This window comes from Gossypium hirsutum, chromosome A07 (genome assembly GCF_007990345.1).
Source record: "Gossypium hirsutum isolate 1008001.06 chromosome A07, Gossypium_hirsutum_v2.1, whole genome shotgun sequence".
Taxonomy (NCBI): domain Eukaryota; kingdom Viridiplantae; phylum Streptophyta; class Magnoliopsida; order Malvales; family Malvaceae; genus Gossypium; species Gossypium hirsutum.
This window is the reverse complement of record NC_053430.1, coordinates 6,876,015-6,900,703: the sequence shown is the minus strand read 5'-3', so window position 1 is coordinate 6,900,703 and position 24,689 is coordinate 6,876,015. Positions and strand designations below refer to the sequence as shown.

Sequence of the window (24,689 nt, the reverse complement as noted above, 5' to 3'; positions counted from 1 at the left end):
AAATATTGATTGAAGGGTTAAGCCTCTATTTATTTGTCATGGCCCAACCCGCTAGGTTGTGTTGTTAATACATAATCTGAAATTATTCTTTGTAGGTACTTCTAAGTCCTCAAGGTCAAGTAGATACTCACATGCAAAGGAAGGTATCTATAAAATAGATAACACTTAGGGTCTGTTTGTTTGCCAGTAAAATATTTTTCGGAAAATGATTTCTGGAAAATAATTTACTTTTCTAGAAAATGATTTACTGAAAATATTTTCTGGTGTTTGAATGAAGCTGTGTAAAATATTTTCTGTTGTTTGGTAGATTTCCTGAAAATATTTTTCGTAAAAGTTATTTTTACATATATTAATAAATTTATATAAATATTAATAAATTTTTATATTTTAAATTGTTTTTACATATATTGCAATGATTTATTTATAAATAAATAAATTAAATTAAATATATAATAATACTCAATTATTAAGCTACAATATTAACCTTCATAAATTGAAAACAACCAAAGTCAAATAAATTATTTGTAATTGTGTTAAAAAATAAAAAACAAGGATTGAATAATTATAAATTAGCTTCCAAACCACAATTAATACTAGAAATTAATAATATTATCCAAATGCATAATTAGTAGTACACCATATAATAACAACATTGTCCAAGTGCATAACTAAATATTACACCTCATAAAAGTATCAATATCTTCAACTTTGAGAAAATTTTTGTGCTTTTTTTGTTAGATGATAGAACAGATGATTTCCACTCTTCATAACCAGCTTTCTCCATTTTCTTTGCTCGCTTGTAACTTGAAAGCTACAAGAGGTTCAGGTTAGCCCTACAATATTTTGATGCACAAGAAAATAAACAAATGTTGTTTTCAAGAGCAATATCACAAACTTCTGGTAGCTTTTAGTGCTGAGATTAAATCTCAAATGGTTCAAATTCTCTTAGAAATTATAACTGCCGCCTTACTAAGCATCAAAGACTTAGAATCACCAAGAAAGGCTGCTGCAAGACCAATGAAAAACCCATGCAGAGCTTAGACATTAAAGATTTTAATCTCTTGAATGATATAATAGAAGCCTCATCATTGATTCAGATCATGAAACAATAATTTCAAACAATTATTCCAAGCACTTATTCAGTACAACCAATTAAATAGACAGATTATGTTGCAGAAATTGTTACAAAAGCCAAAACACAAGGATTCATATATAGAAAACAATGAATCCTACTTCATCCGACATTTAGTAAACTAATATTACAGATAATGCAGTGTTACCTCTGGTCCTTCATCAGATAAATAACCACCATCATCAAATTTTCTTTTTTCAGGTAACACGTCTGGCAGTTCTGCAGACACATCAAAACAAAGTTTAGAGAAAATAAATTCCTTAGTATTGAAAGCCAATATATGGTACTAAAATTGTACTGCAAATGATACCATCAAATGCTTACATACACATGGTTATATACAGCCAATTCTAGGGTAAGTCCAAATGAACACCTACCTCGGTTTCCTTTCACTTCCTTGGGATCTTTTTTCTCACTTGAGATCTCAAAAACATCATGACACAGATCTTTCATGGAGGTGGAGACCTGCATTGAAAGTTCCAAGCAAATGTTCAGTGCATTAAACATTTATAAGTTAACAATAAAAGGATTACATTTAGGGAAGTAAAATAAAACAACATGTTACTTACACAAGAAAACTCAGATTCAGAGGTGCCACAAACTTCAATCAACCTAACCTTGTCAATCTTAAGCTGTGAAGTAGATAATTTATGTCAAAAACAGGCAAATAGAGGAATAAAAACATTTAATAGGATGAATTAAGTGCATATTACCTTGTGTTTTTTAGCGCATAAGTAAAATACCACAGCAGTAAACACTGGCCTGGTGAAGTCTGCACTGGCCTGCTTGGAAGAAGGCAGTGATGCCAAAAACCGATCCTTGTAGCTGACATAAACATAAATTAAGTCACTCAAACAGTTCAAAGGATGGTAAAGGAAAAGCATAAGATAACATAACATCTAAATATCAAATGAAGAGTCGTCGATTGTAACAATCCTAGCAATTAAAGATCATCTATTGGGACTTACCCATTCAGGCATTTTTCCAAACACATAAATGATATGGAAACATAATCAGATAAACAAAAATAATATATGAAATGGAAAAGGATCTTACAGAGATAAGCCCTTCTTCACAAAAGGTATGAGCCTAACACATCCAAATTGAATCCCCAATTCCCTAATATCCAGCTTTGTTCTGAAGCACCATTTTTTCCCAAGTTAGTGAAAATTTGAGTATAAAATAATAGCAAGAAGAGGAAAATGCCTGCGAAAGAGAGAGAGAGATTGCATGAGAAAGAGAGAAAGAGAGGGAGAAAGGAAACGAAATACCAGCAGCAAGAGAACGGAAATTGAACAGCAGCAAGAGAAGGGGCCTTACCTGGATGAAGGAGAAGCACGGGAAAATGTCTTACAGAAATTGAAACGGTAAGACATTTTCCCAAAATGTAAGGAATTTTAAGCGTGATTTGGAAAATGTTTTCCAAATGAAAAAGGTTTTCAGTCTACCAAACACTGGAAAATGAGGAAAATATTTTCCGAAAAATAAAATACAACCAAACAAACACACCCTTAATCAAGTTACCTTATATGAGAACTCGATAGACGAAACCATCAAAGACTAGAGAAAATAAGTCACCATAATACTCAGACCTCATGGCAATCACCATGACACCGAGATATAGCCCAATCCATAGATCAAAAAGTTATTATTCCGATGGTTTATCCATTTCTACCAAAAAAAAAAAAGAGTTAAAGAGTCTAGTTTCAAGGACACAGCGATATCTAATAAGAGTATGCAGAGAAGAATCTGAGGAGGGCAGGTAAGGCTATTTCGGTTAATGCTGTGGGTGTTTTAGTTTTACTTGATTTTTACTTTTAGATTTTTATTTTTATTTATTAAATTATTTGTATTGAGTTGGGTAATTAAGTTACGTAATTGGGTTTGGTTGAGCTGGCCACTTGGGTTTAAATATATTAGATTGGGTTTTATGTTGTTGGATTGGGTTTGAGTAAATACTAAATAGTAGACTTAATGAAAAATGAAAAGTTTTCAATTTAGTTTTCTTATAAATAAAAAAATTATAAATTAATATATAGTAAAATTGTACTTTGATCACTTAAAATGAATTCTTTTTCAATTCAATTCTCTTATAAATAAAGGAATTATAAATTAATATATAGTAAAATTACACTTTAACCCCCTAAAAATAAAAAGAATTCTAATTAGTCTCTTTAAACATTATTTAATTATAAATTAATACATAATAAACTTATATTTTGATCTATAAAAAAATTATAAATAAATTCAGGTGTATAAACAATTGTTTAACGGTTATACAATCAACCATCATAATGCAACGGAAAAAAAACCTAGGCTAGAGCTTCAACCATTATCACTTAAGATCTCCAAACCGGAGATTCGAGCGGCCGAAACAAAGGTTAAATCGATTAGATATTCGATTCTTAATTCAATCCAAAGATATCCGAAAAAGTTGATATAAAATGAACAAAAGTCAATGTACAAATGTTTACTTCAAAATCAAAACCTATTATATGTACAAATATGAGTGTGTTTTGTTTCAAAAAATACCAGAACCATGTCGACACATACATTCAGGCACTGGATAAGCAATCACATCGTTGTCTCTTTGTTTCTTCCTAGGTTCAGGTTTCATTGATTTATTATGCAATGATCTTATAATGCTACTGAATTCTTCATCAGAAATGGATGAATCTTCAAAGAAAGGCAGCATTGTTCTTTTGTTTGGTCTTATGCTTTTTCTATGTCCCATGTACGCACGATGTCCTTGTAAGGCTCGTCCCATGTTTCCGCCATGGGAAGGTATAAAGATGTCGCTGTTAAAGGAGACAATGTAATCAATGGCAGATAGAGCGGAGGAGCTGTTGAGGAACGGAGAGAGTTCGCCATCACGAGCCAACATTTCCTTTCGGACCAAGTTTGGGAACACTGCCGCGAGCGGCTCCAATGCTTTGCTGCCACCGAATGCCTCTCCTCCGGCTATGTAAAACCGACCACTTTGTGGTGCCCCTAAAGCCTTCAAAAGCCTACAAATATAGACATCACTATTTTCAGCAACCTCCGCACTCCATACCCAAAATCTGATGATATTATTATTTGCTGAAGTTGTGCTATTAGTCCTCTACTTTGCAAAAATTGTGGATTGATACTTTTCAAGTTTTCATATTTCAATATTCACCAAACGCTATAATGTATAAAACATATTACCATATCTGTAATGTTATGCCAACTTATTTTTTCCATATATTACTCATCAGGGGTAAAGCCAAAAAGTTATACTAACTTGTGATTTCCTAAAAACTAAAGGGACTATATAAGAATTTTTTTTATTTTTAAGAGCTAAAGTACAATTTTATCATTATATTAACTTGTAATTTTTAAAAATTAAAGGGACTATATGAACAATTTTTTTTGAGGTGCCCAAGGCCACTACCTGCCCCCTTCCTCCTCCTATGTTACTAAAAATCCAGTTAATAAATTAATGATCGTGAACCAAATGAATTTATTTGCTATACTAACTATATTACCTTGCCATTTCAAATTAGTGAGACTAATCTATAATTATTGTAAAGTATAAGGACTAATAACAGAATTTTAACCTTACTATATTACCTTGCTATTTCAAAAGCGTTTAGGGGGCAAAGGCCGGAGAGGCGACGTTGACTATAGCTCATGTTGACTCTGCCAGTGAGGTACTGAGGCTGAGTTTTCTGAATTTGGGTAATGATTTGGTCGTATTTAGGACCTAAACCAGTACGACAGCCGGTTCGAACCCACACATCTTTCTCGAGCCGAAGATGAAGAGATATATATGGACCTTCAATCCACATTCTTCTTGCTAGCTGGTTCCCAACTTGAAGAATTGGCTTCGAAAATCTCAGTGCATGGAATGCTACCTGAAAAGAAAAATTCTTAAAAGAGTAATTATAAATACCGAATATAAGTTTTAAAATAGATATAAAATATTAATTTAGGGTGTTATCTCGACCAAACATAAATTTTTAATTCAACTGATTTCATGAGTCAATCTACTTAAATACGAGCTGTTTAATTTTTCGAAGATTTCTACTCTTGGATGATAAATATCCAAATATGAGTGGGATAAACATGTTACCTTACACCTAAGCTTCTGTAAATCAGATGGAAGATTCTTGGAGAGCTTAGAATCTAATCCTTTGAGTACAAGTACCCCTTCTTGATTCAGCTGAAACACAAAAATAAAATTAATAATCGAATCGATAATTCGTGTATTCATATCGTATTTATATTATTATTTTTCATACTTGTTTGAAGAACTTAGCACGGATCCAAAACGGTGAAACACCGTAAGGAATTTGAGTTACGATGGTCTGTTTAGCCACCAAATGAGACGATGGCAACGAAGATACAACTCGTACATCTGCTCTTAATGTCTTCTTGAAGTGTTCCACATCGAATATATCTGGAAATTCACTGCAATTCCCCAACATGATTTCACTAAACATCAGTCCCGATAATAGATAAAAAAACGAAGATGGAAAATTAAAACCAACAGCCTAAATTGCATGTGACTGAAAACCCCGAAAATGAATAGTAAAACCTTTCATCTTCCCATATCATGTTGACCTGCAAAACAGGCAAAACCAAAGCAGCTTCAAGTATTCTTGCAATAACAACAGCATCAATGATTTGATTCTTTTGTTGATTCAATCCCCCAGCAGCAACCACAACCAAGAACCTGTTTTTCTCCTTGGAAATCTTTGCAGATCTTTTACGATACCCAATGGTAGAATCCAAACAAGGACGGTAGCCATTACTATCTGGTTGTTTCCAGAACTCAGTTTCTTCTTCGGACAAGTTACCAGAAACCAAATGAACTGGTAATGGAACCATTGCAGTGCCGCCAATTCTGGGTTGAATTTTGTTGTCGGAGTTTATGCCGGCAAGTAAAGATGTTAAGATGATCTGAGAGTAAGAAGATGGTAAAGGATGGGATGAAATAGGGGATGTTGTTGGGGATATAATGGAACAATGGATTGAATCTTGGGAGCTAGGGAAGAATCTGAAAATGGAGATTCCCAAGAAAGTGAAGGAAAATAAGAAAGAAAGGATGAAAATGGAGAGGGATGGGGATGTTTTCTTGGAAGAAAAAAGGGATGTTAATGGTGGTGAAACGGAGAATAACTGAGTTAGTGATCTTGGACTCGGTGTTAAACTCATGAATGGGTTCTTGATTATCCTTGCTGATGATCTTGCCATTACTGAAGATTCTTTTTCCCAGATTTTCCTGCAGTTTCTTGGAGAAATATTAATGAAAGAGAGGAACATGAAGAATCTAAAGAACCCATTGGTAGTTATTTAGTAGCAGAAACAGTTAATCTTCCCGGCAAAAAATACTTGAATATTACACAATTTCATCATAACTACTTGTGTAGTTGTTGTATTAATGATAAATAGATGCATTACACTCTATTAGTAGTTCAAGTCTTGATTGAGCTAAATTTTTTATTGGTAAAAATTTATTAAATTATTAATAAATTTCAGTTTTGATCACTCATCTTCGAAAAATTATAAAATGGTTATTCAAAAATTTCCATTTTAAATTATTGAACTGTTAAAATCGTTACTGTATGATCTTCTCTAGATGCATAGCCTACACTAATTGAGAGCTCTCCGTCTCTTTTTCTACTGCTCAATTTTTTTTCATAAAATAGCTTTGAACATCATGAATCTGCAAACCAAAATATGAACAACTTTCTTCTTCGACCTTTGATACTGATTGTTAGATGGACTTAGATCTAAGGGATATTCTTTTACTCATCGACAGGTACTGATCTACCATACCGATCGTCAAATCCTCTCGTGGAGCTCGCTAATTGAATTTTTTTTTTAAAAAAAACTTAATAGTTTAGTCACTTTAGTGACTTAAATAAAAACTTTTAAATAATTCTGTGACCATTTTGTTATCTTTTGAAGTTGAGTGACCAAAATGTAAACTTACTAATAGTTTAATGACCTTGAGTGTAGCTTACTCTAACAATAAATAGATGCATTTCTATTACTAATAGTTTAGTGACTTTGGGTGTAGCTTACTCTAGTGATAAATAGATACATCTCTATTACTAATAGTCTCGATTGATCTAGCTAAATTTAAAGAAAAGAAGAAAAAAAAACCTAACAACCTAGTGACTTGAATGAAAAATTTAGAAATTTCAATAATTATTTTGTAATTTTTAAAGTTGAGTACCAAAACATAAAATCGCTTAATACTTTAATGACATTTTTGTAAATTAGCCCTAATTTTAAATTATATTATGCAAGCTTGGCCACCATGATTGAATAATTGCAAGGTTTAATTGTAACATTTCTGACTTTTCTTTTTCATATTAGAGTCATCAGCGACGTCCCATCAACTTTTTTGTTAGAATATATGTGGTAATGAAAATTATGAATCTTTTGAAATAATTATAGTATTATACATTTTTAATACGACTATTTTGAAATATTATTATTTATATAATATAATTTTTTAAATAAGATATTTATAGAAAAATCGAATACAATACTTTTTTGAAAGCAAAATCGGATAGAAAATAAAAAAATATTTTTAAAAAAGAAAAATTTAGAATTTCCAGAGTTTCAATTCTATGCTATCAATACTTATCCCCCAAAAAATGAAAACATTAAAAGTAAAAATAGTTAAATTTCAAAAAAAATTTAAGAACCGATATGATGAAAGCTCATCCTAACTAAAGATATTATATTGGACTGATTTTAATTTAATTATTTGAGGCTGTAAACAATCAATGTGTCATCATCAACTTCACATCAGCAACCATGTGGATGACCCAACGGACCTCTCCTTTATCTTTCAATATATTTATATTCCGTTACTGTCTAATTTGTTTACTTTTCCATTCATTAAGAATATACAATGATCTTGAAATGGTCAGCTAGAAGGTTTAGTTAATCATATAATAATACTGTTACACTTCGCTATGATCACTCCGGCATCAAGATCATGAGCGGTACAAATAGATCCCCAAGAAGACCCTTACGTGACAACCAAGACCTATAACTACTATTGTCTCATTTGAGATGACTTGAAATTTATCAAACTCTATTTAAACCTATGACATTAAACCACTTGTCCCTGATCCACCAATAGCAACTTAACGTGTTGCACCTCAAGCCAAGGAATAGCACATATAAGACTCGAGGCCCAAGGAACCCATTTGAGCCATAACACCACTCTACCAAGTCACTTGCACTTCATCCACCAATAACAACTCAACACATGACACCTCGAGATAGGGGCGATGAGTATATAAGACTCGGGGCTTAAGGATGAGACAAGGCTACCTACATCTCTCCTCCCAACCTACCTCAAGCCACATCTCCTTCCCTCCTTCCTCCCTACTACTTTGACCATCTATTTGGCAACTCTTAGTCCTATCCTAAACAGGGTGAGAACCCATTCTTGTATCAACAAATACAAATCGGAAATTGCCATTACCTGCGTTATTCCAACCCCAGGAGTGATCACTAGACACAGATGTTATTTGAAAGATCGTATACTCGTATTTGTACATGCAACAAGAAAAAAATGAATAGAGCCCAAACAAAGCAAAGCAAATATCCAAAAATAATTTGTAGTCAATCTACGCTATTTAGTATTATCATCATTCATCATCAATACTTGAAACCAACATGAGTTGGTCATTTGGACCGATCTATCAATGAGATACAAATAACAATGGATCCGAATATCCGAATGTAGAAAAATCCGAAAATTAAGGTTTGTAAGTTAAGATAACTAATATTCATGAGTACATCATTCCTAATGAAAAGTTCATCATGAAAGTACCTTTTGAACCTCCTCCGTAACCTCTTTCGGAGACTTCGCTGCATGAAGTTTTGCAACTATTCCCTTCTTCCAGTAATAATCAATCACCTACATTTCAATTGACACCATTAAAACCGTTGATGATAACTCGGAAAGCATTCAAATTAGATATTACAGAGTCTGTAACAATGCCGATGGCATTTCAATCGTGCATAGAAATAGTTAGGGAAAACAGAAAGCACACCGGTTCAGTTTGCTTGTGAAATGCATCTAGCCTCGACTTGAGAACAGCTGCAGTATCATCTTTACGTTGAATCAAAGGTTCCCCGGTTACCTTGAAGAGAACATAAACAAGGAAACGAGCTTGTTAACATAAATGCAATTGGTTCGTTGAAAAACAGTGACGCAGCTTATATCAAGGCTTTGGGGTTGATGTACAGACCGACTAGTTTGCATTTAAGGCCAAAATGCTTGGCAACCAAATTCAGGCTTATGTAATAAACAAAAGTAAAATGAGGGTTGTTATGTTCGACTTACATCATCAACACCGGGAACTTTAGGAGGTGCAAATTTCGTGTGGTAAGACCTACCACTAGCAGGATGGATCCATCGACCAGTAATCCTCTCTTCCAAGATTGAATCATCGATTGCAAAATCAAGCACCTTATCAATTTTAACTCCTTGTTTTTCAAGCATTTCATCGAGCTGCAAAGCGAAGATCGAGAACCCATAATTGGAAGTATGAGCGTAAATATTTTTAAAAACTCGAGCATAAAGATTCTAAAGAAGGCAATACCATCTGTGCTTGGCCTACAGTCCTCGGAAATCCATCAAGAATGAAACCCTTCTGACACGAAGGTTTCTTCATCGCCTCGTCAATAATGCCGACAACTAGCTCATCGGAAACAAGTTCTCCCTGAGAAACAATCATAAAACAACTCAATATTCAAGAGCAACCTCAAAAACTATTAAAATAACCCATACACTACTATAAATTCAACCTTATCCATGGCCTCCTTGGCCTTGACACCGAGTGGTGTCTTAGCAGCAACAGCAGCTCGTAGCATATCACCGGTGGCCAAGTGACACAAGCAGTACTCATCCTTAATCATTGGTGATTGAGTACCTTTCCCCGAACCGGGTGGACCTGCCAATCATAAGATTTCCCGGTATCTGTAAAGAATGATAATTGAATGCAATGCATTTTCAGGAATGCTACGAAGCATGCACTTTCTGTATAGACTTGGGTAAAAAAGAGACATAAATACCAAACTTTAGTATCATTCTATTCGCTTTCAAGCAACCCAAGTTCCAATCTGATTTGAGGTCAAGCTAAGGCAGAAAACAAAAAAATAAATTCCAAAACCTGTGCGACCAAGAGATGTAATCTGGAAGAGACATTGCTGCAGCGATTACGGGACTTGGGTGTTAGTGTAGAATAAGGGAATGTTTCCGACACAGATATGTTCATTGTTTTAAGGTTATTTCATTTATTTCGAAGGCAATATCCCCAAAATGATATCTAGATATATATTATACACTGGCATCAAATAAGGGTCACTTCAAAAAATTAAAAAGTATGAGCAAACATAGATTAATGGTTAGTATTCCAAAATCTATTAGTTCTTCAGCATGATATAAGGAAAATACAATAATACAAGTTCATAATTGGCATCAAAAATTCATTTCATTGTTAAAAAGAAAATGTGGGCTAGGCTTTGTTGCGAGTTGAAACAACCATACAAAGATGAAACATAAAAAAATAAATCTATGGCCTTCACAACGTAATGGTATTGCTTTAGAGTTTGCTAAAAATAGACCCATTTTTTCTCTGAACATTTGTTAATGTTTACACATCATAAAGCTAAGAAACTAATTGTTTTAGGAAAAAAGAACCCATCATTGTCAATACATTCAACTCACTGTTCATTGCTTTAGAGTTTGCTAAAAAAAGACCCATTTTTTTTCTTTTAAATGTAAATAATGAGTATTTTATTAACAATTTTTAAAGGGCAAACGTACATTGAAAGCTCTTATATTAGAAGTCAAATTGCATTGTGCCCCTCTATTAAAAAAATAGGCAAATTAGTCATTGTTCGTTAGATTAAGAAGCAAATTGGTCTTTCTATTAAAAATTCTATCATTTTTACTGTTAAAAATTTATCCTTGTACGTCAGGATGAGGTACACATGACAAATCACATGTAATTATTTGCTTATTATGTCAGCTACACCAGCTTTTAACAGTAAAAATGAATGAAATTTTTAACAAAAATAATCAATTTACTCTTTAATCTAACATATAAAGACTAATTTACCCATTTTTTGAGTAAAAGGTGAACAAAATGTAATCTGACTCTTAGTATAGGGCCTCCGTGATACTTTTACCTTTTCTGAAGCTAAGAAACTAAATTTTTCTCAAGAATAAAAATCCCAACATTGGCAATTCACTCAACCCACTTTTCATTGCTTTAGAACTTTACTAAAGACTCATTTTTTCCCTATAAACGTTAATAAATAAGAATTCGTTAACACTTTCTATAGCTAAGAAACTAAAGTTTCTGAAAATATATATAAACAAACGAAATTCCTAACACTGACAATTAACTCAAACTTTGCCATTCCATATTGATATATTCATTTAAATCGTATGAAAAGTAAATAATCTTTGTTGAGGGGAGGTCGTTGGGCCTATCTCGAACCCTCGACGGTGGAGGTATTGTTTCCGAAGTGTATGCTCGGTTTTAAACCGGCTTTTTGTCTCTCTACTCCAAGAAAAGCCCAAAAAGGTTCTCCTCGGAGTAGGAACATAAAAACCTGAGTCTGGAACCAACCATAAACAACCTGTGAATAATACCTCCACCGTTGAGGATCCGAGGCCGGCCCGAAAGCAACCTCCCCTCAACAATATTCATCTGAATTTTTGAGGTTTGAAAACTCATACATTTTCACGGTTCACTGTAAACAAATAAAAAAAAAACTTGACACAAACCAGCTACAACAAGCATTACCGGATCTGATAAATTCCATTGTAGTTCTCAAAAAATAAAAATAAAAACCCAAAATTTTGCAATTTATCCAACACAATGCGAACTTCAAACCGATCAAATAAGTACATAAATAAAAGGGGCATAAAAAAAAAGACAAACCAATAAGGATAAGGCGCTTCTCGGGTTTGGTGGCGCATTTCATACGGCGGAGAAGCTCAGTCATGAGTGATTCGGAGGGTACATCCTCTAAGTTCACTGAACTGCTGCTCGCCATTTTTCAATCTCTTTTTCGATTTAGTATTGGGTTTTGTTCTAATGGCTTTTTGGTTTTAAAATGGTTTGGGGGTTTAAAGGAAAAAGAGAAAACAGTGGGAGAAAACAAACGGGAATATCAATGGAAGATTTAAAGATAGGTTTTTTTTTTTGGGTAAAGCTTGGAAATTAGAAAGAGTAATTGGATGAAAATATAAATTGTAATAAACAAAGTAACATAATTTATATTTTTTCAAAATTAATTATTATAAAAAACTATTAATATGATAAAAATAATTTAAGTAAATGACAAAATTAAAATTAAATCATTGTATTTATTATGTTAATCTAAAAAATAGGTAGTAATATATTTATTAATAAAAATAACAAGAAAAATAAACATAATAGATGGTTTTATATAAGTGTTTTACTACATATTTGTTAGTATATTTATGTTCAATATTTAACATATGCTATTTATAATCATTTGTTGGTTCTTGATCGAGTTCATCATCTAAATTTAAATTTACATAATTAGGATTATTAAGATTTACTTCATGAATGTATTCTTTGAAGTATTGATCATTTCAATTCCACCAACTTATGAAATGTACAACATGCTAATAAGAGCGAGCAAAACTTGATTTAATTTTAAAAAATCAAAAAAAATATTTATAAAAATTTCAACAATTATATTTTTAAAAAATTATAAATTTAAAAATTTTCTAAAATAATAAATTTGAGACCTAAATAAGTTAATTAATTATTTAAGTTTATAATATTAATGGTTTTTTATTTTTGCTTTGAAAATGTTTTAAAATATATATGGTTTGGACTTTATGTGTTATAACATAGAATTATTTATACTGTACCAAGATTTTAATTTGACATATTTGATTTTTTTAATTTAACTCGAATAATTTTACTCAATTCGACTTGACTCGAATTTCATTTCACTCGACTCGATTCGAAAAATTTCAATTCTAGTTAGGATGATAAAATATGACTCAATTAACTCGAAATGTATTCACTCAATTCAGTCGAATACTCATTGTTACATGCTAGTACAATATAACATTGTTTTTTCATGCTAGGTGATGTTAATGTAAGGAATATTATTTTTAGAACATCAAATGTCTTTTCAATCACATTTCAGAACCTTGAATATTTCAAATTAAAAAGTTCACAAGCTGTCTCTTATGTTTGCATTTGGCATCATTTTCTCAAACAATATCATATCTCACGATATGGTACAAAAAAATATTTTCTATTTACATAATTAACATCAACCTTAAAATATTTGAGCTCACGATCCAAATAGTTCGTAGATTTAATTATAAAAACTTATATAAACTTAATTTGAATAAAAACTTTAATTTATATTCATTTTTATAATACGTAAATTAAATAAAAAATTAATATAAAATTTATAATATAAAACCTTTTTAAATAAGGTTTTATAATAATTCTAATAACTTCATAGTCCTCCTTATAAATAATATAATTTTTTATCATAACTTTAGAAATTGTACAAACCCATAAATCTAGATATATGAAATTGTACAAACAAAACATGCAAATTCTAATAACTTCATAGTCCTCCTTATAAATAATATAATTTTTTATCATAACTTTAGAAATTGTACAAACCCATAAATCTAGATATATTAAATTGTACAAACAAAACATGCAAATTAAGAATTATACACCACATAATTCAAAATTTGATCACCTTAGTAATAGAAAATACACGTTATATAGCAATATAAAACGCCTGACACGTAAGCACTGTAAACCTGACAACCTACTAACTTGGCGACTTACATAGTATCACTTGTTCGACCATAATTCTCTGAAGAGTATCTAAGACATGTATAACCTCTAGGCAAGGTAACTCGTCACCACACATGACACTTAATTACTCCTAACAAGTCACATCAACATACCATATGTTTTATATATATATATACACACTTGAGAATGAGCCATTCCAAAAATCAACTACTCAAGTAAAAACTTTTCAGAAGTTAAAAACAAGTAAAAGTTTTTAAAAAAATGAAAAATCGACGAAACTTTGAAGACTGATGCTGCTTGATCCCACTATCCATTCTCAGATTAGCTGTGATCTGCAACAAATCCACACACTGAACTTTTCTCATAACTCAAGTAATGCTCAACTATTTTTTAACAATATAATATACAATTGCTAAATTATAAGTGTGTATACATCAACAATATTCAACAGAGCATAACCAAATAACTCAACTCCCACATCATCACATAACATTTACGCACATTAAGAACAAAATTGGCATCAATTATCATTTTACAAGTTATGCATAAGCTACATTCTTTTTAAAAGATTAACCGAAATAACCGAAACACAGATATCCTTCCAAACCCCGAATATCAGTTGAAGGTCGAAACGGTACTAACTACCATGTTCTTTTCCCTTTTCATCCGTCCATATCCGGATTCGACATTTTCACATCCGGATCCAATATTTTCACCTACAAATGCCAAAATTTCCGGGCACCTAAATATTTGTTCTAGTGACCAAGTTATCTAGACAACATTCCTACAACAATACTTAAAAATTAATTATTAATATGCCATTACACAAAATTGAGCATAATAGTGATGAATTCACTCCTTGGACTTCCTTTTCTTTTTAGTTTCACTTGCAGCAGCTACTTCATCTTTGCTCTTTTTTTTCTTCTTCTTGGCCGTTCCATCTTGTTCAGCGACATCCCCGTTAATGCCGTTCATTTCCTCAGCTCCGTGACCCTGCTCCTTCTTTCTTTTATCTTTTTTCTTTCCTGATTTAGCATCCTCCAAAGCATCTCCATTTGCAGCCTCGGCTGGGGCATCTTCAGATTTCGATTTCTTCTTCTTGCTTTTCTTTGCCGAAGCTTCGACTGGTTGTGCTTCTTCCATTTCCACATCTGTATTAAAAACATTGTAATAGACAAAAACTTTAAACAGAAATCAAACTTGCCAAAGCTGATTGACTAACTACATCAAAATAAGGGTAAACTATATAAGTAGTCACACCCAACTATGTTTTTTTTTTTTTAGCCACCAAATATGAAATGTTACAAAATAATCAATCAACTATTCAATTCTCTTTTTTGTCACCCAACTATCTTGGATTTTTGGGTATTTCCATTTTGACTTTAGCCAACTGATAACCAAAAAAGACAAAATTGCATAGTTGGATGATTATTTTGTAATTTTTTATAGTTGGGTGGCCAAAATAAGAAATTTACTAATAGTTGGGTGATCATTTTGTAACTTGTCATAGTTGGATGACCAAAAAGGAAAAAAAATATATAGTTGGGTGACTACTAATATAGTTTACCCTTAAAACAATCTGGCAATTTCATTAGAAGCTGAGCTCAACTGATATATCAAATTTGCAAGTCCTCAAGAGCAAGGTAATGCATTTCCAAACATTTTAAAATGCGACAACATATTTTTGAAATCATACAAAATGAAAAGGGTCCGCAGCTCCTTGTACCTTTGTTTTGAGTAGTTTCAATTGCGGACTTCATCACATCAATGTTTTTTCGAGGTGCAACACCCTTGTCATAGAACTCGAGTCGTTCCTCCACTTGTTCCCGCAGTTTCTCCCCAAAAACAGTGGTGCCTCGCTCTGCAAACAAAAAAAGAATTGATAGACTTATGGGGAGAACTTAAAGAGTGTAGGAGGCAAGAACAATGATGATTACCCGCAAAACAATCTATGCGAGATGCAATGGAACACTTATTTGCAAGATAGCGTGCCATTCGGCCCTTGTTTTTAGCAGATGCTCGACCAATGAAAGATGAATGGAAAATTAGACCATACTTAGGTGTGTTCCCTCGTGTTTTCAGTGCCCTGAAGCAAGCAGCAGACAGCAATGAGTGAAATCAATGCCTTAAAAGTAAGTTTCAAAATATGTTGAAATTAATTAAAAAAAAAAAACCACTCGGATTAGTACTCAAGATCTTGAGGGCCTCAATTTTAGCAAGAACTTCTATTTCTCCATACGTTTTACAACTCCACCATGTCATAAGAACATAAGGTGAGAAGTAAAATACCTGAAAAGGGCCTTCTCAGCACCAAGAATCTGAAGAGTGGAAGAGGGACATTTGGCCAAATTTGTGAGACTACCAGCATGAGAGATCAACCGAGCCCCAACAACTTCCCCAATCAACGATGCCAAATTTGGTGCAATGTCGTTCATCTTAGTCACTAAGTAATCATAAAGATTCTTTCGATACTCAGCAAGATCCATTACTCTCTGAGCAAATAGCTGAACATTGATCAAATCAACCGGGGTCAAATCCTGCCCTGCAAAAGAAAAAACACCAATAATTGGGGGTACGAGAAAAAAAGGTTAAATTGTGGTATAAATACAAGAGATCTACCCATTGATGCTTTGCCAGCTTCGACGGTTTCTTTTGCTTTGTCCTCGTCCCCAAGTATTTCGGTTAAGGCAGGTATGTGTTCTTCAGACAACTTTGACTTATCCTCTATAAGCTTTGCAACTCTAGCATAAAGATAATTGTCGTTGACAATCTTTACCAACTCGGGGAAATGCCAAGAGTACCATTCCCTGCAGAAAGTAATCAATCAAAGGATATCCATAACGTAAAATCCATGCGTATACTAGTTATGGTGCTTGTTTCGAGGGTAAATTAACAACAAACCTCACTCTCATGGAAAAGGAATTGATATCCTTATCAAGAGTATCGAGAAGGAAAATCGCTTGAATAACCATATTGTCCACTCGATTGACATTGAACTTAACTTTTGCTCGGCTGTAACTGTGCGCCAGACCGAGCTGAGCTTTTTCTAAGTCCCCAGGCTACAAAGTTTTAAGAAACACACACTTGTAGCTGTTTTCTTGATAAAGAAAATAAAGGCAAAACATAAAGAAAATATGCAAACCTTTAGGTCCTTGATAAACTTATCGAAATGCAACCGCACACCACGAAGAAGCTCAAGCACAAACTCTCCACTTTGGCATGTAATTTTCATTGTTTCGGAGATGTGAGAACCAAGCTTAGGCTCTGCAACTCCAAGACTAAACTTGGATTTCTTGCCTTCCTTAACTTTAGGGAGATTAAGCTCAAGAAAACTCCTTAACTCATCGGTCATTAGCCCTGCGATCAAAACCGGACATAAAACCAATGGTTAACTTAAAAGGCAAGCAACCTCATATGAAATGGCAAATCAATATCTTTGTAACTTCCTTTAGCTAGTCTTTTTGAAAGGCTAAATCACCTAACTATCCATACAAACATCGCAGAATCCTTTATTTCAAGCAAATCCAAATCAAGGCAACAAGTAAATATAGCAACTTACATGCAAAAAAAGTTCTAAAGCTATACAAACCATGGTAGTCAGTACCATAACAGTATATACCATTCCAGCCCTAAACCAGTAACAAGCAGTTTATGTTCGTTTCAGTCAAAATTTCAGTGTGTTTCAGCCTGTTTTGGTCAATACAGGCCTGTACCAATTAATACAAAATTTCAATATTTTTAACAACTTCTAAATTATTTTTTCTTAACCATTTTAATTTTTACATAATTACATTTAAAATTAATAGTTATTAAATAAGTTATTGAACCTAATTAATAATTTTAAAACTTACATTTAAGTATATCTAGTTAAGATATATTAGCATGTATATATATAAATTAAAAATTAGACTATAAATATATATATCAATGAACCCGAAACGGTACACCGGAACACACCGGACTCTATTGCTAGCAAAAACCAATGCTGAAAAACACATGTAGAAAAGCCAAATAGCATAAACAACATTTACTTTTAAGTGCAAAAAAAATAAAAAAAAAATAAAACCAAAAGCTTGAAAAATAAAACAAATGTGAAATCATTTTTAATACCTTCAGAAACAGAGTTGCATTGGTTGAGACCATCAATGGCGGATTCAAAAGGCTGAAAAGCAGTGAGTTGAACCACCTTACCGAACCGGTTCAGATCAGCAACCGAGTTCCTAACAGCCTCTGTGTTTTGACCGATTTCATCGAGCCCTTGAGCTTGGAATAGCGCATACCCAGAAGATGATTCGTACAATAAATAAAGAGCCATTGAATCAAAGGCTCGAAGAAAAAAAATCCCACCTCTTTTTAGCTTCAAATTAACCGATAAATGGGCAGTGTCTTCGGGTGGGGTTCGAGTTTTTCAGCGGTTTCTGAGGGTTTAGGAAATGAGTGAATGAGATAATAAGTTAGGGTTTAAGGGCTTCCATGCATTTTATATTGTTTGCCTACAATTCTTGTACATAATACATGTTTTTTTAAATTTATTATTCAATTGAGTTGTTAATTAGACTGTTCCTCCAAACTCTGGGGTTTGTTTTTGGGCTATGGGTTTTGATTTGGGTTTCACTTTTGTTTGCAAAAGTTTTTGAGAGAAGACACCATCTCTAAGGTAAGTCAAGTATCTGAACTGAGAAAATTTTTTTTTTTACATTACTGCTTAAATTTGATAATTTTTTAAAATTTGGTGATTATGATAATATGATACTTTAAAATTGTACCACACCGTTTCTTAATCTTTGGTTAAATTTTGCTAATAGTCTATGTACTTTATAAAAGTTATGGATTTAGTTAATGTACATTTTAGAATTTTAGTTCATATATTTTTTAAATTTAAGTCTTGACTGAAATAATAACAGTTAAATCCGTTTGATTAAACTCAATTACTAGTTCTATATTATGACAACAGTTGTAGATTTAGATTATATTCTTCAACTAGATCATTCTAAGTTTTTATAGTTTCTGAATTTTGAAATTTCAATTTTGATACAAACGACAATCGTTAATCGGTTAACTAGATTTTTAGTAAGTAATATTAAAAAATAACATGTTGATAAGGCACATTACACATATGTTTGCCATGGAAAAATTTGAAAATAACAGAACTTAACCTAATGAATTTAATAGTTATCTTTTAATGAAAACTGAAATTTTAAAATTTGAAAATACAAAAATTAAAAATGACCAAATTAAAGTACAAAAATAAATAGCAAAATATCACACGTTGTCACGAGGTAGAAGAAATTAATCAGATTGTACATCTCACACATCATCAATTAAAAAGATCTTTTTGTAACTCATTAAACAATCTTAATTTTGCAATTTCTCGGTTAAGAGTTAAATGGTAATTTCACATCCCAAACCTTAAAAGTCACCGCAATAGAAGTGTTGAGCATCATGCCCATGCAAGGTATATTTAGGTTAAATTTTCAAATTCAAGTTTGATTTGAAAAATGAGTTTATTTTTTTATCTAAACTCAATCCAATTTAAAAAGGGCAAACTCGGGTCTGGCTCGGCCCTCTCATATTTTATTTTTAGATTAATTTTTATTTAAAAACATTTTTTTAAAAATATAATACACTGAAAAACATTAAAATAAATGTTTTCTAGTACTTAAAAATATTTATATTAAAAAATACTATCATAAATATAATAAATGTTTTATTATATTAAAAACATAAATAAATATAATAAATGGTTTATTGTATTAAATATAATTTTTAAAACTTTGTATTTTAGGTTAAGTTATTTAGTTGAGTAAATTTTCTTTTAGGTTTTGGGTAATAAATTTAATTGTTATTGAGTTAGTGATTTAATATAATTATAAGCACATATAATTATTATTTAACATATATAATTAATATAATGTTATAAAACATAATATATTCGGGCTAGATTGAGTCGAGTTTAAGCAAAAAAAAAACTTGCCCAAGACCCAACCCGTATAGAAAACGTGCATTAAATTTTATGCAAGCCCATTTAAGTGGGCATCGTATTTTTGTTTAAACTTTACCATTTTTCAAGCGAGCCTTCAAATCTGAACGAATAGCTCAACTCATGAGCAGGTTTACACTACACCTATGAGCAACATTTTAGTTTAGCTTTGAAAGCATTGCTCCAACTCTTAGATAATATTATTATTATTTTTGTTTCAATTCATCATATTTTTTAAAATATTCATATTTAAAATTTATATTAAAAATATTAAAATATTGATATCAAAATATATAATATATACTCCAAACCAAGATAGTTAGTATTATATCAATAGACATACCATTTTTGTTCTAGTACTGGTACATATTGGTACCGGTGTATTTTGATATAATGTTTTGAGTTTATCAATATATTTTTTTAAATATTTTTATTTATATTATATATACACATGTAAATATAGCCTAATTACATACATATAAATATATTTATATGAAAATATTAATTTTTAAAATTATTAATTATGTTTAAGAAATTAATTAAGTAGTTACATTTTATTTTTAAATATAATTATAAAAATATAAAATATTTTAAAATATTAAAATCTTGTAATAATTGTATAAATTGGTACACATTATATAATATAGAAAGAAACACACCAATACAACAGTTAACGTTTAGAATTTACATCGAAACAAAGAGAAAAAATTGTATGAAATTGTGATTCCACGTTATAATTATCATTTTCCAATAGAAAAATGACAAATCAAAATTTTCCTCCTAATTTTTAACATTTTTAGTTGTATTTGAATTTTTTTAGAAGAAAAAAGTTGAAAATAAAAAAGAAAACTTTTATTGAAAAAAAAATAAAAATAACTTTAGAATCACAATTTCATATAACTCATTTAATTCTTAACCGAAAATTACTATTGAAATGGACATTCCCACCAACCAGTAGAAAATTGACTTCCTTGCTCTAATATATATATATATACACATCAAATGAGTATTATAAGCTGTCCCTACTAAGGGATATTTTCTCTTGAAAAATGTTCATTGAGCAAGCTGAATTGAAAACATATAATGTGAATATGGGGCAGATCCGAATGTGAATGTCCAAAATGCCATAGCATCTCTGCTAACTGCAATTTGCTTCTCTTACACTTCTCACATTCGGTAAAAGTATAATAATTTTTTTTATATTAAGATTTACTTAATAAATAGATAAATTAGTTCTTATACGTTAGATCAAATAGCAAATTGATCATTTTAGTAAAACTTTTATTAATTTATACTGTTAAATCTAGTATTGTTGATAGAATAACTAGATAGTGACACGTAAACCTGATCATTGGTCAGGTCACCCAGCCCGGCCCAAAGGCCCGCCTATAATGTGGGAGAGTTTAAACCCGAAAAATAGGCTTAGACAAAAAAATAAGACCTAAGCTCGTTTTAAAAACGGGTCAGGCCTCAGGTAAGGTATTTTTGGCCTGGGCCCAGCCAGGATTCACTAAAAGACGAAAAAAATCTACTCTTTTTTTTTTCTCTTGAATGTTATTTTCTTGTTGTTTTCTCTCAATTTTGTTATCATTTTAGTATTATGTTGCTACTAATTTATTGTTATTATTTGGATATTGTATAAAACTTATTTTATTATTAATTTTGTTATTATTTTAAAGGTATTTGTTAATTTTGTTATTATTTTAGAGGCATTTGCTTGTTAAGTTGTATTTATCTTAGTGTTATTTAAGTCTACATATTTTTTAAAATTTATTTTCAATTTGTTAGGAAATATTTATTTTGATGTTTTTAATATTTTTGATGTATTATATATATTTAAAAATTATATAAAAATAATATAAAAAATTAATACGGGCGGGCCAAGTTAGACCCGATTTTAGCATTTTTTATCTAGGCCGAGCTTGGATAAAATTTTAGGCCCTTTTTTGGGCCGGGCCGGGCCAGGGCTTAGTAAATAGGCATAAATTTTTAGTTGAACCCAGCCCAAACCTGGCCCATGAGCACCTTGTGGCACGCGAACCTCATGGTGAAGTATAGGGATCAAGTTTTAACAGTAGAAATAGATAGAAATTTTAACAGAATAATTAGTTTGCTTTTTTATCTAACGTACAATGACTAATTTATCTATTTTTTTAGTAAATGAGACAAAATAAAATTCAACTCTTAATACAATGACCTCAATAATATTTTTCTCATCCAATCCAATCCAATCCTTTTCTTTTATTATTTTTCTTTCTATTTTCTCTCTCTACATTACAATTACATGTTTTTATGCTATTTCTATTCTTCATTTTTTTTTCCTTTTGAATTATTTGTGTGTGACACGTATTCGAATACAAAAAAAACTCCAACTCTTTCATCTATCTTAATCAAGTGATAGTTTTGTGCAAGAAGATAATACGAATAAGGGAGAGCAAAAGCTGGTTGATACCGATTTAACTTATCAAATCGATTCATTCAAGTCAATTATGATGGTTAATTTAATTTTATAAACAATTAAAATAGGTTAAACTAACAGATAATGTGTTATAAATTTCATATGAAATCGACTGCTTTTAATATTTTTTATTTATTAAAGCCGTTTTTCAAATTTATGAAAGCATTTAGATTTTTCTTAAAAATAGTTTCGGAATGCTAAAGTTACAAATAAATTATACAATTAAAATATTAATACTCACATACAGAGAGTAAAGACGTACCCACACTACACACCAATTAAAGAATTAGTACTTGCACACTGAAAGTACATACTCACACCATATACACACACAACATTTAAACATCCAAAAATATCTGCCCAAATAAAGATTTTCCACTTAGTCTACGAATTCGATGGGTGAACATCTTGTAGCCACCATCTCGTACTAAACTATGAATTGATAAATTTTAAAGATACATTCCAGGTTGCTATTTTTTTTTAACCTTAGATTAAAATAATATTAATAAACTACGCTTATTCTAAAGTTATAAATTTACTCTTTTTTTACTGCTATTAGATTTGTGATAAAATTTAACAATAATTTTTTTTTACTTATCTATCTATTCAAATCAACGGTTGAATTATTAAAATATTAATCATATAAAAAGTTACATAAGTGTGTAAAATTATTTTAATTTTTACACTATGTAAGTGGATCTCTCCCTTATAATAAAAATTATATAAGTAATTTAATATTTGTAGAACATAAATTTTCACTCTGACTATCATAATTTTAGTTTTTAATTAGTTTGGTAAATGATTTGGCACTAAATCATATTATTAGTGATGGTATTTTTTGTTGTGGATTTAAAAATAAAAAAATTAAAAATTAAAAATAAATAGAACATATAATAATCTCTTAATCCGTTTATAAAATTAAAAAGTAATCATTGTCAATGTAACATAAAGAAATTCGATTAATGCTTTCACATTTTTTCCTTAATGAAAAATTAAATGCTCAAAATATTTTCTTATATAATTATTGATTGAACAATTGGATTTTTCAAAGCCATATTTTTAACTCTGGATTCAATTTCCAATTTCAAGAACCAACTTCGAGGACTATTTTTATGTACCTTGAAGGAAATATCATACTGTTAAGAAATTTATGGGTGCAGAATGCCTTTGTTTTAAAAGCTTTGATTATGAAGTTTGATGATCAAATTGATAGAATTTGTAAATATGAATGGTTAAATTTATTGAATTATTTAGAATTTTGATCAAATTGATAGAATATGTAAGTATTGAGGACTAAATGTACTATTATACCATTTAAAAAAGGCCTCTCTATTATCAATTTAACCGTGTGCGACCAAAATAGGAATAAATTTAAACGTTAGTACTTAAATTGAAAAAAATTAAAATTAAATGACCAAAATAGAAATATAGACATAATTGAGTGATTATTTGTATAACTTATCCTATAACACTTAATTATTAAGAAATTTATATTTTTATCATTCGAACTTTAAAAATTTATAAAATAATCAGTAAAATAATCAAATTTTATTTTTCATACTTGGAAAAAGCAAGAGAGAAAGGAGAAGAAAAAAAGTCGCTTTAACCGATTTACTACCCCTTAATGTTCCCCTTAATGAAAGAAACAATAAATGAGGGTCTTTAGTCAAATGACCTAAATGTAAGGGTAAAACATTAAAGAGGGAGTGAGAGTAGGTTCAATAATTAATGAGAAAATAAAGATAGTGATAAGGGTCAAATCCCTAGTCCATTCATGGTTGTTCCCCTTTCAAAGATTCAGCTAGCAACAATGGCCTACTCAATTTGCTTTGCATTTATTATTATTATTTTTTTATAAATGTGGGTCTTCTTCTTCAATTATTCATCTTGTCTTCCCTCAGGCTGGAATCACTGCACATAATAACAACAATGAAATCTAAAAGTTAAAAAGCTTAGATGTTAAAATCGAATAAGATTAATCGATCGAATATTGATTTGAACAAAGAGTTAAATATATTTTTAATTAGTATATAGATGAAATTTACAATTTACACGTAGCGTATGACTAATAGCATAATTTAACTAAATGTACTTTTAAAAAATTAAAATTAATTAAATTAAGATACAACTTATTATTAATACAAAATTAATAACTAATGTTATTATAATCGGATTGAATTAATCAATCAAATTTATTAAACCGCTAATTAATTAAGGTATCAGTTCAATCAAAAGAATTAAACTGATTAATATATGAATCAGTACTTAAAACCAATG

At 30.8% G+C, this 24,689-nt stretch overlaps 4 protein-coding genes across 9 annotated transcripts; all 4 read right to left on the bottom strand.

Moving 5' to 3' along the window:
- Positions 1-591: 591 nt before the first annotated feature.
- LOC107917428 (origin of replication complex subunit 6) lies at positions 592-2,932 on the bottom strand. 5 transcript variants are annotated; one of them, XM_041117410.1, is made up of 8 exons: positions 2,657-2,932; positions 2,453-2,481; positions 2,189-2,269; positions 1,846-1,957; positions 1,702-1,764; positions 1,510-1,597; positions 1,281-1,351; positions 592-1,006 (listed from the first exon to the last, which is right to left on the bottom strand). In XM_041117410.1, exons 1-8 carry the CDS (start codon positions 2,684-2,686, stop codon positions 977-979), a joined length of 504 nt encoding a protein of 167 aa, XP_040973344.1. In that variant the 5' UTR covers positions 2,687-2,932; the 3' UTR covers positions 592-976. The 5 variants fall into 5 exon arrangements, with proteins under 5 accessions (XP_040973344.1, XP_040973345.1, XP_040973346.1 ...); XM_041117411.1 differs by having other exon boundaries at positions 592-1,003; XM_041117412.1 differs by having other exon boundaries at positions 592-833.
- Positions 2,933-3,554: 622 nt separating this feature from the next.
- LOC107941036 (O-fucosyltransferase 37) lies at positions 3,555-6,539 on the bottom strand. Of its 2 annotated transcripts, none has more exons than XM_041117408.1 (5): positions 5,694-6,539; positions 5,398-5,566; positions 5,229-5,318; positions 4,727-5,025; positions 3,555-4,140 (listed from the first exon to the last, which is right to left on the bottom strand). In XM_041117408.1, the coding sequence occupies exons 1-5, from the start codon at positions 6,419-6,421 to the stop codon at positions 3,654-3,656; spliced, it is 1,773 nt and encodes a 590-aa protein (XP_040973342.1). In that variant the 5' UTR covers positions 6,422-6,539; the 3' UTR covers positions 3,555-3,653. The 2 variants fall into 2 exon arrangements, with proteins under 2 accessions (XP_040973342.1, XP_016730036.2); XM_016874547.2 differs by having other exon boundaries at positions 4,727-5,010; positions 5,694-6,538.
- Positions 6,540-8,729: 2,190 nt separating this feature from the next.
- LOC107941046 (adenylate kinase 4) lies at positions 8,730-12,392 on the bottom strand. The gene is made up of 6 exons (XM_041117407.1): positions 12,088-12,392; positions 9,941-10,086; positions 9,736-9,855; positions 9,477-9,644; positions 9,184-9,273; positions 8,730-9,047 (listed from the first exon to the last, which is right to left on the bottom strand). The coding sequence occupies exons 1-6, from the start codon at positions 12,200-12,202 to the stop codon at positions 8,949-8,951; spliced, it is 738 nt and encodes a 245-aa protein (XP_040973341.1). The 5' UTR covers positions 12,203-12,392; the 3' UTR covers positions 8,730-8,948.
- Positions 12,393-14,476: 2,084 nt separating this feature from the next.
- On the bottom strand, positions 14,477-18,497 carry LOC107941045 (nucleolar protein 56). Its single transcript, XM_016874557.2, has 8 exons — positions 18,085-18,497; positions 17,117-17,331; positions 16,876-17,033; positions 16,594-16,781; positions 16,264-16,516; positions 15,912-16,060; positions 15,701-15,835; positions 14,477-15,125 (listed from the first exon to the last, which is right to left on the bottom strand). Exons 1-8 carry the CDS (start codon positions 18,287-18,289, stop codon positions 14,827-14,829), a joined length of 1,602 nt encoding a protein of 533 aa, XP_016730046.1. The 5' UTR covers positions 18,290-18,497; the 3' UTR covers positions 14,477-14,826.
- Between the last annotated feature and the right edge of the window lie 6,192 nt (positions 18,498-24,689).

Bases quoted from the DNA above. Each gene is read 5' to 3' on its own strand.
- LOC107917428 (XM_041117409.1), bottom strand. From the start codon at position 2,686: ATGGTTTCGTCTATCGAGTTCTCATATAAG. The intron at 2,270-2,452 runs GTAAGGCCCCTT...ATGGTGCTTCAG, and splicing joins CGTGCTTCTCCTTCATCCAG to AACAAAGCTGGATATTAGGG. The intron at 1,958-2,188 runs GTAAGATCCTTT...TGTTTATGTCAG, and splicing joins GTGAAGAAGGGCTTATCTCT to CTACAAGGATCGGTTTTTGG.
- LOC107941045 (XM_016874557.2), bottom strand. From the start codon at position 18,289: ATGGCTCTTTATTTATTGTACGAATCATCTTCTGGGTATGCGCTATTC. The intron at 17,034-17,116 runs GTTTGCATATTT...AAAACTTTGTAG, and splicing joins AGTTTATCAAGGACCTAAAG to CCTGGGGACTTAGAAAAAGC. The intron at 15,836-15,911 runs GTAATCATCATT...TTTTGTTTGCAG, and splicing joins TCGCATAGATTGTTTTGCGG to AGCGAGGCACCACTGTTTTT.
- LOC107941046 (XM_041117407.1), bottom strand. From the start codon at position 12,202: ATGGCGAGCAGCAGTTCAGTGAACTTAGAGGATGTACCCTCCGAATCA. The intron at 10,087-12,087 runs GTTTGTCTTTTT...TATGATTGGCAG, and splicing joins GAAGCGCCTTATCCTTATTG to GTCCACCCGGTTCGGGGAAA. The intron at 9,645-9,735 runs GTATTGCCTTCT...TTCGCTTTGCAG, and splicing joins CTGTAGGCCAAGCACAGATG to CTCGATGAAATGCTTGAAAA.
- LOC107941036 (XM_041117408.1), bottom strand. From the start codon at position 6,421: ATGTTCCTCTCTTTCATTAATATTTCTCCAAGAAACTGCAGGAAAATC. The intron at 5,567-5,693 runs GTTTTACTATTC...GGGGAATTGCAG, and splicing joins ATGATATGGGAAGATGAAAG to TGAATTTCCAGATATATTCG. The intron at 4,141-4,726 runs GTAATATAGTAA...CTATATTTGTAG, and splicing joins AACGCTTTTGAAATAGCAAG to GCTTTTGAAGGCTTTAGGGG.